Here is a 20,299-nt window from a genome sequence, read left to right as displayed (position 1 = left end):
TTACATAAGTTCTGAATTAGTTACCACTGTATTTTCCAGAGCACTAAGTGCCTCGTTATAAATGTTCATTGTTACTGTTTTCCTGCTCTTGAGAGCATATTCTGTCACTGGCCGGTGTTTACTTTAACTTGGATATCTTTAAGCTCAATTAACAAATGTCTTCTCTAAAAAGGTTTTATCAGAAAAAGAAATGACCGTGTTAGTAATCTTAATACTTTGGGACTTTTATTTTAAGCATTTATGCTTAATTTTAAGCATTTGTAGAAGAGCACTTGAGAACATGGGCCATGGTAAGGAAAGGAGGGCAGTAAGTTTCAAGACTACTCTGGGGAAGAAATATATCTATAAGGAAACTTTGCAGCTCCATTTGTAAAGTAACATCCTGGTCCTCCCAGGTTGGCGGCAGAGGCCAGTCATTGCCGGGGGAGGAGTAGCCCTGCTGCGGTCCCCATCACCCAAGCTTGGTCCGCTCCCCCGACTGCTCTGCTGAAAGGGCTCTGACCCTGGCCCAGCTCTTGGACGCCTGATGAGGTGTTCTTTTCCATTCTCACTAAGAGTGTCGGGAAGTAATTTTTTTATTGAAGTAAAATATATATAAGATAGATACGCCCTTTTAACCTTTTTAAGTATGTGACTTGCTGGCATTAAGTACATACACAGTGTTGTAAAATCATTAGCAGGATCCATTTTCCCAGAACCTTTTCATCATTCCCAACAGAAACTGTACCCATGAAGCAATAACTCCCCACTCCCTTCTCCGCAAGCTCTCTGGTAACCTCAGTTCTACTTTCTGTCCCTACTGATTTGCCTTTTCTAAGTGCTTCGTAAAAATACATACTATTTGTCCATTCCTGCCTGGGGTATTTCATTAGGCATACTGTTGTCAAGGTTTGTCCATGTTGTAGTATGTATCCGAATTTTATTCTTTTTTAAGACTAAATAATAGCTTAATGTTTTAAATATCTTTTTTTTGCATAGTATTAATGGAGGGTTTGTGTCTTAATTAAATGCTTTTGTTTTTCCACTTGGAAAGTGCCCTCTTTCTGTAGATAATTATGTGTGACACTTTATTCTCTAGATTCCTTTAAAAAAATGAATTGGCACAGGGTACCTGGGTGGCTCTGTCTGTTGAGCATCCTGTTTTTGATCTCAGCCCAGGTCTTGATCCCAGGGTCGTGAGTTCAAGCCCCATGTTGGGTTCAACACTGGGTGTGGAACGTACTTAAAAAAAAAAAAAAAATTAACTGCACAAAATGCAGAGCCCTGAGTTCTGAGCACCCTTTTCACCTTGGTCTGTTAGAGCAGCAATGCAGTTACCTCACACTTCAGCTTGACTCTGGCTTCATAGCATTTGCTACCACCCAATATGATATGCATTTATTTGTTTATGTAGAATCTTCCTCCAGTGGAGTGTAAGCTGCACAAAAACCAGGAGTTGGTTAAATATCCTCAGCATCCATCAAGGCCTATCCCATAGGAAGCAGTCAGAAAATCTGTTGGCTATCTTAATGCTAAGAGAGAGTTATTCAAGAATGAAAGCAATACTGTGCTTTTCATTCTTTTTCTCCCCCTGAATCTGTCTCTCCACTTTTTGTCTTCACAGAGAAAGCTGGGTCACTGAGTTACATTCTTCTGACTTCTGTATTTATACCCTCCCCCAAAACAAACCTTGGCAGTTTTTTTCTTAAAAGTTGCTTGCTTAACAGTTGAGTAAAAACTCAAGAGAGTCATTGGGTATTCTCCCATCCCTGGTTAACCATTCTAGGTTTCTCTGTGCCAGACATCAGAAGACACAATTTAAATTTTATGTAGTTTAATTTGCTGTTTCGAGCCTTGCCACAGCACCTCAGGTTTCACTAGTATTTTGTTAAAGTCAGTAAAACAACTATATGATTGTATGTTTGGCTCCTTTGGATTATAATTGCTTTTCAGTCCTCTGTGCCAGACCACCCACAGTGGAGGGGGCTTCAGTCATATTCCACCTAATTACCCTGCCCCGAACGACAGCTTTCCGTTTTCTGCCCTGTGGTATCCATGCTGTAGCCATATTCCTGAGGTGCTTATGATCATTTTCTTTGATTTCCTTTTCCTGAAATTTCCCAAGTCACCCTAGCCATTTGTCATTCTCTCAAAACAATTCTCATTCTCCATTTTTGTCACCAAGATGACAGTGGTAAGATTCAAAACTGATAAACAGCAATCAGCACAGGAAGAGGAAATGATTTCTTTATCCAGGTTAAGGATGCAACTTGCTACTGACAGTGGGCCCCACCACAGACACTGGGTTTACCCTTTGTCCTTTTTCAAGATTATCTTGGCAGTCCTACGACTCTTGCTTTCATTATGATTACAGCATCAGCTTGTCCATTTCTGGAAAAAAGATAGTTGGAATTTTTATTGGCATTTCATTGAATACAAAGATAACTTAAGGAATATCAGCATTTTAATAAATTGACCCTTCTGATCCATGAATATGGGATGTCTTTCCATTTATTCAGATCTTTATTTCAGTGATGTAGCTTTTGTAGCTTTCAGTATGCAAGTCTCATACTTGTTAAACCTATTTCTAAGTATTTTATCCTTCCTGCTGCTATTATAAATAGAATTGTTTTCTTACGTTTGTTTTAGGATTTTTCAGTGCCTCTTAATTTTTTATTGAAAACTGGGCATTTTGAATATTACAGTATGGCACTTCTGAAAGTCAGATTCTCACCTTCCCTGGGGTTGTTCTTGCTGTTTTGTTGTTGTTTTGTTACTTGTTTAGTGACTTCTCTGAACTAATTTTTAAAGCCTGTGTTCTTTCTTATGTGTGGCCACAGAAATCTGTTAGTCTGCCGAGTCATCTACTCAGTATGAGACAGAGATTTACTTAAATGCCTGGACCCCAGAACTCCCAGTCTTGCATAGGGGCTCTGTGTGTTTGTGTGGCACATGGCCTGTGGTGGGGGAGGGAACATGCAGGAAGCCGCCCATGTCGGACCCTCAGCCAGGCAGCTTGCATCCACCTCAGCCTTCAATTGTTGCTTACACAGAGCTTCAGAGTGAACCAGAGGAGGGAACCTGGGGCTTTTCAGTCTTCCCTGGGCATGTGCACGACCTTTTAGAATCCTAGGAATACTTCAGAACTTCTCAAAGCCCTGTTTCCCAAAACATCTCGGTCCCCAGCCTTTCTCATTAGATTTTGGTTGCTCTGCTTTTGTCCCAAGGGTTTTCTGTTGCTGCAGGCAGGAGCAACTAAAGCATTTGCCTATAACTATTTTCCACAAAATGGGGTAGGAACTCTAACACTGGTATGAGTTAGGATATAGACAAACCTTTTTAGTGGGTTTTCTGGGGAGTCAACAGGCAGTTCAAACAAGAATTAAAATCCTTTCAGAATGTGGTCTGTTCTGCTTTCTCCAGTATTGATACTGGAATCGGGGCTGTCATTTTCAAGGCCACTGATAAGCTTGGGAGCACGAGATGGGACCAGGATAAGTTTCACACCACATATCTTGCAGTTCTGACTGAGACTCAGCCATTTTTCTTGAATAAATGCTCTCAAGGTTGCTGCAAGTTTTCAATTTTGGTTAGTTTTCATAGTTCTTAAAATGTTGAGTTCCCCTCGATTTTCTAGTTTCTTACTGCTTTTGTGTCCAGATGGAGTTTTGAAATTTCTTAGCCATTTTAGCTGATGTCACTCCCTAGAGAAAATCCAAAAGATGTCAATTTTACATTTTTTAAGTTATTCGCATCTCTCAGAAAGCCATCCACTAACACCATGACCCATCTTATGTCCATCTGCTAAACTTTGTAGCTCCTTGGACAGTGAAGAGAATGTCTTACACGTTCTAATCTATTAACAACAAAGTCTTTTCTTCAGTCTCTTGGTAGTGCAGTAGATAGAGGCCAGAATATGGCCAACAAAACAAATGACGGCAGATCACTGGAGTGTCATGTCACGGTCAGCCGGTTCTGCATGCAGCTCTAGGAGGCCGCTCTTCCAGATAGCGTTGCTGCTTCTGTAAATTTACCTGAGAGTCAAAAATGGGCAGTTCATTCATAAAATCTATCTATGAAAGACCCACAGCAAATATCATCCTCAATGGGAAAAAGCTTGCAGCCTTCCCGTTGAGATCAGGAACACGACAAGGATGCCCACTCTCACCACTCTTGTTCAACATAGTATTAGAAGTTCTAGCAACGGCAATCAGACAACAAAGAGAAATAAAAGGTATCCAAATTGGCAAGGAAGAAGTCAAACTCTCTCTCTTCGCAGATGACATGATTCTTTATATGGAAAACCCCAAAGACTCCACCCCCAAACTACTAGAACTCATACAGCAATTCAGTAACGTGGCAGGATACAAAGTCAATGTACAGAAATCAGTGGCTTTCTTATACACTAACAATGAAAATACAGAAAGGGAAATTAGAGAATCGATTCCATTTACTATAGCACCAAGAACCATAAGATACCTGGGAATACACCTAACCAAAGAGGTAAAGGACCTGTACTCGAGGAACTACAGAACACTCATGAAAGAAATTGAAGAAGACACAAAAAGATGGAAGACTGTTCCATGCTCTTGGATTGGAAGAATAAACATTGTTAAAATGTCTATACTGCCTAGAGCAGTCTATACTTTTAATGCCATTCCGATCAAAATTCCACCAGTATTTTTCAAAGAGCTGGAGCAAATAATCCTAAAATTTGTATGGAATCAGAAGAGACCCCGAATTGCTAAGGAAATGTTGAAAAACAAAAACAAAACTGGCGGCATCACGTTACCCGATTTCAAGCTTTACTACAAAGCTGTGATCACCAAGACAGCGTGGTACTGGCATAAAAACAGACACATGGACCAGTGGAACAGAGTGGAGAGCCCAGATATGGACCCTCAACTCTATGGTGAAATAATCTTCGACAAAACAGGAAAAAATATTCAATGGAAAAAAGACAGTCTCTTCAATAAATGGTGCTGGGAAAACTGGACAGCGATATGTAGAAGAATGAAACTTGAACATTCTCTTACACCATACACAAAGATAAACTCGAAATGGATAAAAGACCTCAACGTGAGACAGGAATCTATCAGAATCCTAGAGGAGAACATAGGCAGTAACCTCTTCGATATCAGCCACAGCAACTTCTTTCAAGATATGTCTCCAAAGGCCAAGGAAACAAAAGCAAAAATGAACTTCTGGGACTTCATCAAGATCAAAAGTTTCTGCACAGCAAAGGAAACAGTCAACAAAACAAAAAGGCAACCCACGGAATGGGAGAAGATATTTGCAAATGACAGTACAGACAAAAGGTTGATATCCAGGATCTATAAAGAACTTCTCAAACTCAACACACACAAAACAGATAATCATATCGAAAAATGGGCAGAAGATATGAACAGACACTTCTCCAACAAAGACATACAAATGGCTATTAGACACATGAAAAAATGTTCATCATCACTAGCCATCAGGGAGATTCAAATTAAAACCACATTGAGATACCACCTGACACCAGTTCGAATGGCCAAAATTAGCAAGACAGGAAACAACGTGTGTTGGAGAGGATGTGGAGAAAGGGGAACCCTCTTACTGTTGGTGGGAATGCAAGTTAGTGCAGCCACTTTGGAGAACAGTGTGGAGACTCCTGAAGAAATTAAGAATAGAGCTTCCCTATGGCCCTGCAATTGCACTGCTGGGTATTTACCCCAAAGATACAGATGTAGAGAAAAGAAGGGCCATCTGTACCCCAATGTTTATTGCAGCAATGGCTACGGTCGCCAAACTGTGGAAAGAACCAAGATGCCCTTCAACGGATGAATGGATAAGGAAGATGTGGTACATATACACAATGGAGTATTATGCCTCCATCAGAAAGGATGAATACCCAACTTTTGTAGCAACATGGACGGGACTGGAAGAGATTATGCTGAGCGAAATAAGTCAAGCAGAGAGAGTCAAGTATCATATGGTCTCACTTATTTGTGGAGCATAACAAATAACATGGAGGACATGGGGAGATGGAGAGGAGAGGGAGTTGAGGGAAACTGGAAGGGGAGATGAACCATGAGAGACTATGGACTCTGAAAAACAACCAGAGGGTTTTGAAGGGGCGGGGGGGTGGAGGTTGAGGAACCAGGTGGTGGGTAATAGGGAGGGCACGTACTGCATGGAGCACTGGGTGTGATGCCAAAACAATGAACACTGTTATGCTGTAAATAAACAAACGAATAAAAAAAAAAAAGGGCAGTTCAGTCTCTGGGCCTGTGCAAAGCGATTTCAGTCTTCCCTCTGAAGCCCCTGCTTCTGACCTGGTTAAATACTCCCCAAAACCTCGTGTCTGGACCACTGCACAGGCCACCTGAGTTCTTGGGCACCACTGATCTCCTCTCTGCTCTCCTCTGGGATGGTCAGCGGCACTCACTAGACCGCATGCCTCTGTCGTTCATCTCTCTCACCCTTCCCTCTGATTTTGCAATGTTTCTTTTCTCTGTGCACTTGAGTTAATATACTTTGTATTGCTCTGTCATCCAGTCGACTATCACTGTCTTCCTCCATGTCCGCTCTGCAGTTATCTTCTTTAGAAGTTCTTACAGTTCTTAATTACAGAGTTTTAAAATCTAGATATCCCTTTGGCTCTTCTTATAATGGATGTTTAGTTCTCTTAACATTTTCCATCTTTCCATCTATTTTTGTTCTTTTTAAGATATATATATATATAATAATCATTATTATTTTAAAATCCTTGTCTAAGTCCCTATATATTGCCTGCTTTTTCTCTTGTATTTTAATATCTAGTCCTTTTTTTCCTTTGCATGGCAGTTTTTGAGAGGAGCCTGAAATTGCCTCTGCAAAGTTACAGAAGCAAACGCTTGTCAGGTTTGCCATGGCAGCCCGAGTACCAAACCTCACCTGGCTCAGTCGAGGCACGTTTCTGGGCTTCGTGGGAGCTCTTCCTCTTTGTGTCTTACACCTGGCAGCTAGCCCTGTCGGTTTCTCAAATTAAAGAACAGCGTTTGCCAAAGCCTTAGCACTTCACACTTCAACTTCTGTCTCATTACTGTGTCGTGGCTGCAGCTTCAAAGTCCCAGTGTCTGTTTCCCCCTGGCTCTTCTTTTTTTTTTTTTTTTTTTTTTTTATGGTATTGGGACGGGGCTGTTGCCATGGGTACATGCAGGTTCCTAGTCAGCAAATGAGAGGAATTTATATAGAGACAGGAACTGTGATTTCTTCCCTGCACTGCCCCCTCTCCTGGATTTCCCTGCCCCCTCAACTCTTACAATTTAGACAACCCTAATTTTGACTCCTGTCTTTGCAGCCCAATATGACTGTCACTTTCTGTTTGAATGAGTTCTTCCAGGCTGCAACTTGGAAAATGTCCCTAGGGATAGAATGGAGCTTCCTGCCTTCAGCACAAGCTTCCTGCCTTGTAACTCGTTGACTCTTGATAATTGGTTGACCCTACCTCCATGTGTCTAAACCGTGGTTTATGTCTTCCCAGCTCTTACCATTATTTCAGGCAGGTGACTTAGTCTAGTGGAAACCAATAGCTCTTGATTAGAATCGAACATTCAAGGTGTCATGTTTCATTTTCCTTATGTCTGAGCATTAAAATTGGAGAAGGGAGATGGAGGACCTATACTGCTGATAATTAAGATAAACACTTAGTCTCTGCCACATGGTTTATGGAGAGTAATTTCTGTACAATTTTTAATATGAAAGCCGAACATGAATAGAAGTCAATTGTTCTGGGAGGAGGGTCAGGCTTAATCTAAAAGACCATGGGAATATAAAATTGTTGCACATCATATATTCCTTACTTTAAAGAATATTCAACTGGCTTCTTATGTTTATTCAGAAATATAGAAATTTCTGTGTATTTTTACTTTGAAAGAGTGAAAACTGGCTTTGGAAATGATTTAAATATTAGCTTAATATAGCTTTCACAGATTTTTGGATTCTTCTCTAGTGGATTAATGACCTAGAAAATGATGATTTGTATGTCACATGGCCTGCAAGTTGCCAGGAGCTTCTGAAGCCCGTGTTCCCTGGAACTATACCTTCTGTAAGGCGTAATTTTCATAATTTGGTGAGTTTTATATGACATTTTGTATACATCTTGTATGAAGGTATCAGCATTCTTTTTGGATTACCCCCTTCTTGGTGAAGAGGCATCTGTGTAACACGGAGGAAGATGCTTGCCTGATGCGGCAAGTGTGCGGCGGCATGGCCGGCCGGACATCCAAAGCCAGCAATGCCACAAAATCTGCCTCCTCCTTAGATGTGCTTTTGTAGTTCTGATATGACATTGGTGAGTTATGGTCACATTTTCTGAAAGGAATTTGATTGAACTTTTTTCCTTCTAGAACTAATAAGAACTAATTAAAGATTAAAGTTTAGTACATTTCAGGGAAAATGTGTGAATATTGCTTTATCATCTACGCATTTGAGTTCATTGTGATAATATTAAATATACAACTGTGAAATGTGTGGAATTTCTTAGCTAGGGCTTTATTTTTTTTTCCACAAAGAAAGTGAATATATTATTTCCTATAGCAGTGTAAAGAGGGCAGTTATATTAATGCTATTTTTTTCAAAATTCAGTTACTATCTTTTTTTAAAAAAATTACAGAAAATCCAATGCACATTTAGAATAAGGTATTTCACTCGTTATTTTGAAATTTTACTTTGTGCTGTGCTTCAAAAAAAGGGTGAGTGATCTGATATTAAATTCCATGTATTATTCAGATGTGCAGCTTTTAGAAATCCTTTATTACCTATGAAATTTCTTCTTATATAAAATTCCTTAGAATTGCTGGACATTTCTTTAGAAAAAATGGCACCTTGAATTTCATACTTTTCGTGACAGAAACTAGACTACACTTGAATTTCATGAAAAGTCCAAAATGTTTAAACAAAATAGTGATTATAAACTGTATGCTTTCTTTTAGGTTCTGTTTATTGATCCTGCTCAAGAATATACCTTGGATTTTGTAAAACTTGCTGAACTTTTCTATTATCATAAAATTCCTCTTCGGTAATTGTCAATTTATAACATTACACGGTCAACTGAAGGAAAGGCAGTGATGTTCATGTTGTACTGCAGAGTACTCACGTGGAATTGAAAGCAGTGGTTTTTTTTGTTTTGTTTTATTTTTAATTTATTTGGCAGAGAGAGATCAGAAGTAGGCAGAGAGGCAGGCAGAGAGAGAGAGGAGGAAGCAGGCTCCCTGCTGAGCAGAGAGCCCAATGCAGGACTTGATCCCAGGACCCTGAGATCATGACCTGAGCAGAAAGCAGAGGCTTAACCCACTGAGCCACCTAGGTGCCCCGCAGTGGTGGTCTTTAATAACGCCTGACACAACACCACAGTGTTGTGAAACATCATTGACCTTTATGATAGAATCGTTATTCAGAACTGCTGAATCATCTCGTTAACCACATTCATTTCCCAAGAGAATGGTCTGATCACTTTGGGTGCTTAAAGGTGGATCCATTTCCCTGAGGTTGTGTTAATACTTTCCCTTTATTTTTCTGGAAAAACATGGTCATTTAATAATTTCACCACCAGAGAGTTTGACAGTTCGGAAGAATCCATTAGACAGGCAGATGTTGGTGACTAGACATTACGAATCAAACCTTTTCAATATAATACTCCCTCATCCCCCCCTATTAACACACTCCATCTAGATGTTATAGTCTAGTAATGCTGAAAAATCGTGGTTGGTTGTGATTCAAGGGGTAATTGTGACATTCCTTATTCACCTTCTTTTCCCAGAATTGGTTTTGTGTTCATTGTTAACACAGATGATGAAGTTGATGGAGCAGATGACGTCGGCGTTGCTCTTTGGCGAGCTTTCAACTATATTGCGGAAGAACGTGATGTCTCGCAAGCATTTATTTCCATAGTACAAGTGAGTGCACTAGGTATCGTTTCTTTAGACTGTATAGTGGGTTTTTCTGCAGTATTACTGTAATTATTATCATTTATTATCTTACTTTTCAAAGTTTGTAAGAAACGATCATGGGGCTCAATATAGACAATGAATTTGATTCTTGCAGCTCCCAACTGAAATACGTTATGTCCCCACTTCATAAATTAGTCAGCTGACACGCTGCCAAAATAGATGAATTTGCTTGAGTTTCTCCAGCTGCTAATGGAATTTAAATTGTATATGTAAGTTTAAAGGAAAACATACTCCTAGAAAATGATGAGTCAGGGAGGAATTCCTGAATGAGGTCTTGAAAAAATCATGAATAAAACAGATTACTGCAAACTTAAATATTCTAAGTGACAAAGTATGTAGACCCTTCTTAGAGAATTTCAAAGGAGGAGGAGATCACTTCATGACAGGAGATTAGGTAGAAATAGCAGGATGAGTACTGAATTTGACAAAGAGATTGTATAAAAAAAAGTTAGAAATTGCAAGAAATTGATAAGGAGCAATACGAAATGGGAAGATTATTTCATAGTTAAGGTTTTGAAACTGTTATGGCCCATTGTGGAAATAGATGTATTAAAGACCTGTATTGTTATTATTAAGAAAGTCAGACCATAGCTTAGAAACTAGCTTTTGTTCATTTTAAAATTGACTGGTCTTTCGCTTTCACCCACTATTATAACAAGGAATGGTTCTTCTTCAAAGTGAGAATGTGCAATGACCAAAGCCCTGTGTACTCCCTGCCCTGCTCCCACAGCTCCTGGGAAAGCCACTAAATACCTCGTGAACTCACTGTCCTGGGCACAGAAACTACCAGTGCCTCAGTGACATGGGGATACGTTCTGTTCTGTAAAATAGTGCTGGAGGTTACATGTCAATTTTGTATCTCAGGCTATTACTTTTATTAACTGATTGGTGTAACAATTTATAAAAGACTTAGACTGACATAGCTTTTATTGAAGTCTGGCTACCTTATGGTGAAGGGATTGATACCGTAGTCAAAACTAAGAAACTTGATGACCTTTTGAAATTCTCCTTACCCTAAGTTATCTCAGTTCTCTCCACTGACTATTCTGGAGGCGCTTTGCATCAGACATAAATTTGCATGTGCCTTCATACTTTGCAATCACTGGCCTTTTGAATTATCTGCTGTGATGTTCAGGGTGGTACTGTAATATCTTGGAAAACCAGATTACACTTGAAACCATAGGTTTCAATACAACGCGCCATGGAAGTATTCATTATGTGCCGTAGCCGACCGGTTGTACTAAGCAATTTGAGGAAAGAGTGGGGAAAGTGCGTGAGGAAGGAATACATAAAGCATACTAGAATCCATCACAGTCTGAAGTGTGCAAATGTTGGTGGTGATTCAAACTATGTATGCGTCAACCCGAGAATTTTTGTAGCCCCTAGAAAACCAAAACATGATTGAGCTAAACTTCTATTGGGAATGTGTTGTATTGGGAATGTGTTGTATTGTATCCTTCAGATGACTTAGTCTCACTAATTTAGAATAATTAGAGCAAAATCAGCTTTTTAGTAAAATACGTGAGTTATAAAATCTCTTTAATATTGTTTCATTACTTTTAATGAGCAAATTATTTTATCTAAATTAGATAATTTGAAAATACAGTATCAGGAAAAAGAGGAATATAGTAGAAGTTCAAAATTTTAAGTATGTGAACATTTTTGACTTGTGATAAAGAATTATGGTAGAGTCAGTATAGTATTTTTAGAGTAAAGCAATAAGACTGTGTATCTCAGCTCTCCACAGTGGCTATGAAAACTTACTAATTTAATTTTCTCTTCCTACCTTGCAAAATTAAGATTAAAAAAAAATACATGTTACGTCCTTGATGAATATTTGTTGAATGCATGTTTGAGAATGCAGAAATACTTTAAGCCTTCAACTTTGGCTATGTTGGGGTAATTGTCAACAGATTAACTTTCTCACAGTATGTAAGTATAAAACAATGAGATACATGACATAAGTCAGTTTTCAGAAGTTGAACAAGAGCTAACATGAACTATGATCCTTGCAAAAAGATCAAAATAAAAATATTCACAAGTAGAGATGGAGAGAATTCTTGCTGCGTTAAAAGAAATGCTAAAGGAAATCCTTCAGGCTGAGAGGAAGCGACACCAGATGGTAACTCACATTCACAGGAAGAAATGAAATGGTAGCTTTAAATAAAATGTAAATATATGGGTACATACAAAAGGCTATAAGAATATATTTTATTGTGTTTAAATTGCACAAGATTGAATAAAACATTTTAACATATAGTTATAATACATATCACCGTAATTGTACAAAGGAACAGAGGATTGGATGGATCTGTTTTGGAACTAAAAATTCGGTATTTTGTCAACATTAAGTTAGGAGTAGGAGGGAGTAGATTGTAGTAAATTGGCGCAGCTGGATATCCAAATGCAAAATGACGGCATTGGCTCCCTGTCTTATACCATGCACAGAGGTCAACTCAAAACAGATAAAAGGTTGCGCATAGGACGTGAAACTTTCCTGAAAGGAAACACAGGGGCAAGCTCCTTGACATTGATCTTGGTGATGATTTTTTGGATTTAACAACAAAATCAAAGGTAACAAAAGAAATAAACAGGGTTTATATAAAAATAAAATGCATCTGCACAGCAAAGGAAACCATCGAAAGGGCAACGAAATGGCAACTGTGGAACAGGAGAAAATATTTGCAAACTACCTATTCAGTAAGGAGCTAATGTCCAAAATAATCAGGAATTCATATAACTCAATAGCAAAATAATATTAAATAATAACCCAATTAAAAAATGGACAGTAGGGACGCCTGGGTGGCTCGGTGGGTTAAGCCTCTGCCTTCGGCTCAGGTCATGATCTCAAGGTCCTGGGATCGAGCCCCGCATCAGGCTCTCTGCTCAGCAGGGAGCTTGCTTCCCCCTCTTTCTCTGCCTGCCTCCCTGCCTACTTGTGATCTCTCTCTCTCTGTCAAATAAATAAAATAAAAAATCTTTTTAAAAAATTATTTTTAAAAAGGGACAATAGATCTCAATGGATATTTTTCCAAAGAAGACATACAGATGATCAGCAGATATGTGAAAAGGTGCTCAACTTGATTAATCACCAGGGAAATGCAAATCAAAACCCACAATGAGCTGTCACCTCACACCTGTAGGGGGTTCTATTACCAGACAAACAAGATGCCAAATGCTGGCATGATGTAGAGAGGAGGGAGCCCTCTGGGAATATAACTGGTGCAGCCATTATGGAAAACAGTCTGGAGCTTCCTCAAGAAATTTAAAATAGGATGACAGTATGAACCAGCAATCCCACTTCAGCTGTTTCCAAAGGAAATGAAATCAGTATCTCAAACAGGTACCTGTACGCTCATGTTTATTGCCGCATTAGTCACAACAGCCGAGGTGTATGGAAATGACTTAAGCAGCCATCAGTGGGTGGATGAACAAATATGTGGTATATATGTATACATACCTCAGAATATCATTCAGACTTTAAAAAGAAGGAAATCCTGCCAATTGTGACAACGTGGATGAACCTGGAAGATGTTAGGCCAAGTGAAATATATCAGACAAAGAAAGATGAATGCTATCTAATACCACATGTACGTGGAATCTACAAAAGCTGAACTCCTAGGAACAGTAGAAAAGTGGTTGGTCGGGGGGTGGGCAAAATGGGGAAATGTTGGTCAGAGGCACAAACTTGCAGTTACAGTAGGAGTAAGTTCTGGACCCCCATGTCCAGCATGGTGACTGTGGTTGATAATGCTGTACTATAGCACTGAAATTTGCTAAGAGTAAAATCTGAAGGTTCTCACCAAAAAAGAAAGAAAAATATGTGTGAGGTGATGGATATATTAGTTAATTCGACGGTGGGAGTCCCATCACGCTGCGTGCGTTCATCAAGCCATCGTGTTGTATGTTGTAAATGTGTTACTGTGTTATTGTCAGTTACACCTTAATGAAGCTAAAAAAAGGGGAAAATAAATAAAATGTATATGAAGACCCCTAATTACTGTTTTTGTTTACCAAGTTATGTAAGTCTTAAAATTTTTTAAATGTCTAAGGTTGAATCATTATATAAGTAGTTCATGCTAGACATTCTAGCTGCCTTAGCTTAAGAATATCTACTATTTTAAAATGACTAATTTGTACGATGACTAATCTTACTAACTTTTCATATATGATTTTTGCTTTATTCAAAATCTCATTGTTTCTAAACCCTATTTATGTTTTACAGAAGGCTAACATTTTTTGCTTTTTATTTTTTCAGTTACTAAGATCATAGCATGCTCTGCTTGATATGAGGAGGAAACTTGCCTATAAATTGAGGAGCTTGTAAAACTAAACTGTGGGATCTAATTATAGATCTGAGCCTTTTCTCCAAGGAATAGGTCATCTGGTTTACAGTGAGAAGAGGGAAAGGAAGAATGCTGGTTCCTTATCATGAGGAATAACATGGGGCTTTGTCTGCCCTCATATGAGGACTGTCTCTGGCAATAATGATTTAAGCGAATTGGGACTCAACATTCTTTTTTTTGGGATTTTATTTATTCACATCTGAGAAAGTGTGTGTGTGTGCCCACACGTGTGCAGGCAGAGGGAGAGGGAGAAGCAGGATCCCGCTGAGCAGGGAGTCCCTCCAGGGGCTTAATCCCAAGACCCTGGGATCATGACCTGAGCCCAAGGCAGATGTTTAATGACTGAGCAACCAGGTGCCCCTTAAAAATAACATAATAATAAAATAATAATAATAATAAATTCTTTTTTTTTAAGATTTTATTTATTTATTTGACAGAGATCACAAATAGGCAGAGAGGCAGGCAGAGAGAGGAGGAAGCAGGCTCCCCACCGAGCAGAGAGCCTGATGTGGGGCTCGATCCCAGGACCCCAGGATCATGACCTGAGCCACCCAGGTGCCCCATAGTAATAGAAAATTCTTAACTGATGCAGGTTTCCCCTGCTTCTGAGCAGAGCATTCCTTTGAACCTTCTGTAATAAAGCCCAAATGATGTAAAAGAAGCATTCATCATCAGTCGATATGGAAAAATTTTTGAGCATTTTCCAGAACGAAAAACTAACCTCTTTTAGGCTTTTCTGACTCTTAGGGTGCATGTTGCTAATGATGCATGGAATAAATTGAGAGAAAGCACAGATGTTCCCAGACACAGGTGAAGCTCTGGATCCCGAGTTGTAGTTCGTGGGGAAGGAGCCTGTGGGGCTGCTCTCACTGCTTGCTGCGAAACAAACACTGAAGCCTGTTTCCACTTCCTACCATTCTTCGTAACAATGAAAATCCTCTTTGGATTTCTTTTGGTTAGTGAAAACAGATACCGATGTCACTCTCCTGAAAGAAAAGTGGCCTAACATGAACTTTTGAGAGGCGAGACATACCTTGTATCAGAATGCTACTTGATGGTGTTTGTAAGTACGAGTTTCTTCTGGTCGGGAAGTTTTTCCCCAGGATGCCGTCATGCTAGCTCGGTGTTCGTGGTTATGTCTCAGCTGAGGCATCTGCCCAGAGGTGCCTTCTCCCTCCGTGCAGAGCCGTCCCTCCCCCCATGCCTAGCAGAGTGCCGGGGGCTTAGGAGAGGGTTTGTGATGAGGGAGAAATGAAACAGGAAAATAGAGGAGCTACAGCTTACATCATGCGCCCTGCTTCTAGCATCTCAGACGGTGGGGGTGGGGGGGAGAATGGAGGGACAGAAGAAACCTAGTCAAGGTCTTTACTGGAGAGCAGTCAGGAGTGAAAATAAAACCCTCCTGACATAAGCCATTGAAAATATTTTATATGGGGGCGCCTGGGGGCTCAGTTGGCTGGGCATCTGCCTTCAGCTCAAGTCGTGATCCTGGTGTCCTGAGATTGGACCCTGCATCCTGCTCCCTGCTCAGCGGGGAGCCTGCTTCTCCCTCTTTCTCTGCTTCTCCCTCTGCTTGTGCTCTCTCTCACTGTCTCTCTCAAATAAGTAAAATCTTTAAAAAACCTGAGGGTTTTGAAGGGTCAGGGGTGGGAGGTGGGGGGAACAGGTGGTGGGTAATGGGGAGGGCACGTTTTGCATGGAGCACTGGGTGTTGTGCAAAAAGAATGAATACTGTTACACTGAAAAAATAAATAAAATGAAAAAAAAAAGAAAAAAAATATCTTTTATATATACCTTTTTAAATAAAGGGAGCTGGCACACCTGGGTGGCTCAGATGGTTAAGCGTCTGCCTTCGGCTCAGGTCATGATCCCAGAGCCCTAGGATCGAGCCCCACATAGGAAACTCTGCTCAGCGGGGAGCCTGCTTTTCCCTGTCCCCCTGCTTGTACTCTGTCTCTCAAGAGAGAGAAATAAAATTCTCTCAAGAGAATAAATAAAATCTTTTTTAAAAAGGAAAAAGAAAAGGGATCCATTATTTTACTAAGAAGCACAGTGTCTAGTTTGATCACAATGGAACACAACATAAATTTGTTACAGTATTTTTTGAAAGCTACAAAATATTCACAAAACCATTTTTATTGGGAGATATATTGTGTGTTTAAAATGATTTATTTATCTGTGTGGGTGGAGGGCTTGTGTATACATGCACATATGTGGTAAACTTAGAACTTACAAAGTATAAAGTATGTTTTTATTTTATATAAATTTGCACACTCAGTGAAAGAAAGAAAACTGATCGCCATAAGATGAAAATTAATTGTAGGATCTTTATTTCTACAGATGTACCAAAGAGTGAAGAATGACAATATACTCACTGTGGACCATGTGAAGAGTGTCCTCCTAAAGCTATTTCCAAATGCAAATATTTGGGATATTTTGGGCATTCACTCTAAATACGATAATGGCAGAAAGGTAAGTTGAAATGCGAATTTTCAAAAATAAGATCCAAGAAACTTTTACTATAATCTCATGAGTAAATGATCTCAATATAGTTAACTCATGATTTGGATTTTAGACCCTCAGAAAGAAGGGAAGTTTAAGACCCCTGAATGATGCACATTGTGTATGAGTACTCCGATCGCCATTACTGACCTTTCAAAAAGCACGAGAAAATATAATTGTCAGGATTTACAGGATAGGAGACTTAAATGTAGATTTATTTACTTTATTTTTAAAATTTGAGGCAGCACAAGCAGGGAGGAGGCTCAGAGGGAGAGGGACAAGCAGACTCCCTACTGAGCAAGGAGCCCAATGGGGCGGGGGGGGGGGGGGGAGGCCTTGATCCCAGGACCCTGGGATCATGACCTGAGCTGAAGGCAGATGCTTAACTGACTGAGCCACCTGGGCACCGTGAATGCAGAATTTTAAAGAATGTAATTCATACTTTCTTAGGAAAAATGGAAAGCTGGCTTTTTAGAGAAAGCTAGGACAAGAAGCAAATTTGGGAAGATGGAGCATCACTGGGGTCGAATTCCTCATGCCCATACAGATCAGGGTTTTTAGATGGGTTCTTGCATTTTGTAAGAGGTTTTAGACCTCAGACCCGGTCTCCATGCTAACAGTTGAAGGTTAGGATCCCTGACGTTGCAATGTCCCACCTGACTCGGCTCGTTCAACTCCTAAGCCTCACTTTCGCGACTCTTCCCTTGCTCTTCCTTCTCCCCGGGCCAGCAGACCAGTTCAGGTTCCTGAATGGGCTCCTCCTTCTCCCCAGAGGGCCTTCAAGTGCTTGTTCTCACCACGGGTTCCTGCACCCTGCCTCCCTTCTCTTCTAGCCTGTGTACTCTTGGTTTTAACGTCACTTTGCGGGGGAAGTAACACTTTGGGAAGAACTTCTGGGAGGCCTTTTCTAACCCTCTGCCTGAGATTAAGCTGCTCATGCGAATGCCACATGCAAAAATCCTACTGCGTACTCCTGCATACAATGTTAGTTACAGTGGGCTGTTCTTCCCTGCTTTCCCCTGGACCACATCCTCCCTGGGAGCAGGGCCCCTGTCTCCTGCTGGGTCTTGGGGGGCGCAGTGCTCAGTAAACATCTACTGAATGAAGTGACTGAAGAGCCAAGAGTGAGGGTTGTGTGGTCGGATGGAACTTCACGGGAGCATTGAGGTTTTAGAAATGCCTGGGTGGCTCAGTGGGTTAAGCCGCTGCCTTCGGCTCAGGTCATGATCTCGGGGTCCTGGGATCGAGTCCCGCATCGGGCTCTTTGCTCAGTAGGGAGCCTGCTTCCCTCTCTCTCTCTCTCTGCCTGCCTCTCTATCTACTTGTGATCTCTCTCTGTCAAATAAATAAATAAAATCTTTAAAAAAAAAAAAAAAAGAAATAGCTGCTCTGGCGGCTAGGAAAGGCAGTACAGTGAAGCCATGTATAAAAATGGCTATGATGCCGAGTTTCCGCTGGAGTTGCCTACCATAAACTTACAGGAGCATCAATCTCTTTGTTTTTTAAAGTCCAAAATACCAGGGGCGCCTGGGTGGCTCAGTGGGTTAAGCCTCTGCCTTTGGCTCACGTTATGATCCCAGGGTCCTGGGATCGAGCCCCACATCGGGTTCTCCGATCCATGGGGAACCTGCTTCCTCCTCTCTCTCTCTGCCTGCCTCTATACTTGTGACGTCTGTCTGTCAAATACGTAAATAAAATCTTTAAAAAAAAAAAAAGTTCAAAATACCAGGCACATGAATGAAGGAAGGTAGTTGGATAAAGTGCTGTGAGGTTGAAATGTTACGAGCTGCATGTGGCATTGGCATAAGAGGCCCAAAGAGTAGCCCAGGAGAAGACCTCTGGGGAGCGAGGTGGCTGCTTAGAAACGGGAGCCGATGTGAAGTGTGTAAACCTGGCGATTCACAGACCTGTACCCCTGGGGATAAAAATACATTATATGTTTATTAAAAAAAAAAAAATTTGGAAGGGGAGGTGAACCATAAGAGACTATGGACTCTGAAAAACAACCTGAGGGTTTTGAAGGGTCAGGGGTGGGAGGTTGGGGGAACAGGTGGTGGGTAATAGGGAGGGCACGTTTTGCATGGAGCACTGGGTGTTGTGCAAAAAGAATGAATACTGTTACGCTGAAAAAATAAATAAAATGGAAAAAAAAAATTTAAAAAAGAAAAAAGAAACGGGAGCCGAGCCAGGAAGCCAGAGGTCTGGTGGTCTCGGTGCAATCGAAAGGCCAGTGTGGTAGGAATTAAGGATTGTTTTTAGTTATGGAAGAATGGTTTTCCAAGTGACAGTTTCTGAATTGAGAACGAGTTTCATTGATATTTTTCATTATTATATTTTCATATAATGAAAAACAAAACTAAAAAGCAACCAAGATGAACTTTCTTTTAGGGCCAAAGTTGCATGGAGGCATCTCTTTTAATAAAATTACCATGGGACTAAGGAAATTTAGAAAGAAAATTATTTTTTTGAAAGATTTTATTTATTTATTTGACAGATTGAGATCACAAGTAGGCAGAGAGGCAGGCAGAGAGAGAGAGGAGGAAGCAGGCTCCCTGCTGAGCAGAGAGCCCGATGTGGGACTCGATCCCAGAACCCTGAGATCACGACCTGAGCTGAAGGCAGAGGCTTAATCCACTCAGCCACCCAGGTGCCCCCAAGAAAATTATTTTTAATAAGTACTTTCAGGGCTTCTTTGGGGGAGAAGGAACACAAATATCCTGTAGTGATTATGTAAACTCATGGAATAGAAAATCGGGGAGCTTTTATATATTAAGGATACTGTTTGCACAGGTTGAAAGCAACAGGTTATACCATTTGGATTTTAATATCAGCTGATGGAGAGTGGTAATGATAGGAGTCCTGGACATAATCCCATACTTTGACCTTACATGCTCTGTTTTTCTTTTTCTTTCTTCTTTCAGTGGTAGAGCACAGTTTCTGCTCAGACCTTACCTTCCTTAGGGACTGACACTTGTGCAAGAATCGTATCTATTAAGCGTGACTGAGTTGCATAATGGGGATAGCAAGAATCAGTTCTCATTTGAGAGTAAACATTTTTTTCTGGTGGATTTGCCCTTTTTTTATATGAATCTGAAACTTCTTACTGATTTTTTTACTAAGTTATGTATGCGTTGTTTCTTAAGAACCCTTTTCTGGTTCAAGTTTATTACAATATTTAATGTATTTTATAACATCTATGTACCTGAACCTATGAAGTGCATTAAAATGAAATACATTCCTAAGAACAGCTGATAAGAAATATTCAAGCTGTTTATTTAATTGCAATATATTGACTAAAAAGTTTGAAATATTCATAATCTTAACTTGCATGGGAAAGAAATGGATTCATTTATTCATGTCTATTGTAGGTAAAAATAACCGTAATATCTGCTGTGATACAAATGAATTTGATATCTTATATAGCCAAAACATACTACTTATTATCAATTGCCATAAAAATGTCATCTGGATAGCCATGTTATCGTTAAATATTGGAAC

The 20,299-nt window shown here is 40.1% G+C and overlaps 1 protein-coding gene across 5 annotated transcripts in view; it reads left to right on the top strand.

Moving 5' to 3' along the window:
- UGGT2 (UDP-glucose glycoprotein glucosyltransferase 2) overlaps positions 1-20,299 on the top strand; it is a 197,136-nt gene that overhangs the window by 85,508 nt on the left and 91,329 nt on the right. For all 5 annotated transcript variants that reach the window (XM_045978339.1, XM_045978338.1, XM_045978337.1 and 2 more), the window contains exons 13-16: positions 7,955-8,074; positions 8,937-9,022; positions 9,764-9,899; positions 16,640-16,771. In XM_045978339.1, the coding sequence (XP_045834295.1) occupies positions 7,955-8,074; positions 8,937-9,022; positions 9,764-9,899; positions 16,640-16,771 (474 nt within the window). The remainder of the gene's footprint in view (positions 1-7,954; positions 8,075-8,936; positions 9,023-9,763; positions 9,900-16,639; positions 16,772-20,299) is intronic.

The sequence above is a fragment of the Meles meles genome, chromosome 14 (genome assembly GCF_922984935.1).
Source record: "Meles meles chromosome 14, mMelMel3.1 paternal haplotype, whole genome shotgun sequence".
Taxonomy (NCBI): domain Eukaryota; kingdom Metazoa; phylum Chordata; class Mammalia; order Carnivora; family Mustelidae; genus Meles; species Meles meles.
Note: the sequence above shows the minus strand (reverse complement) of the source record. Positions and strands in the feature narration are given on the sequence as shown.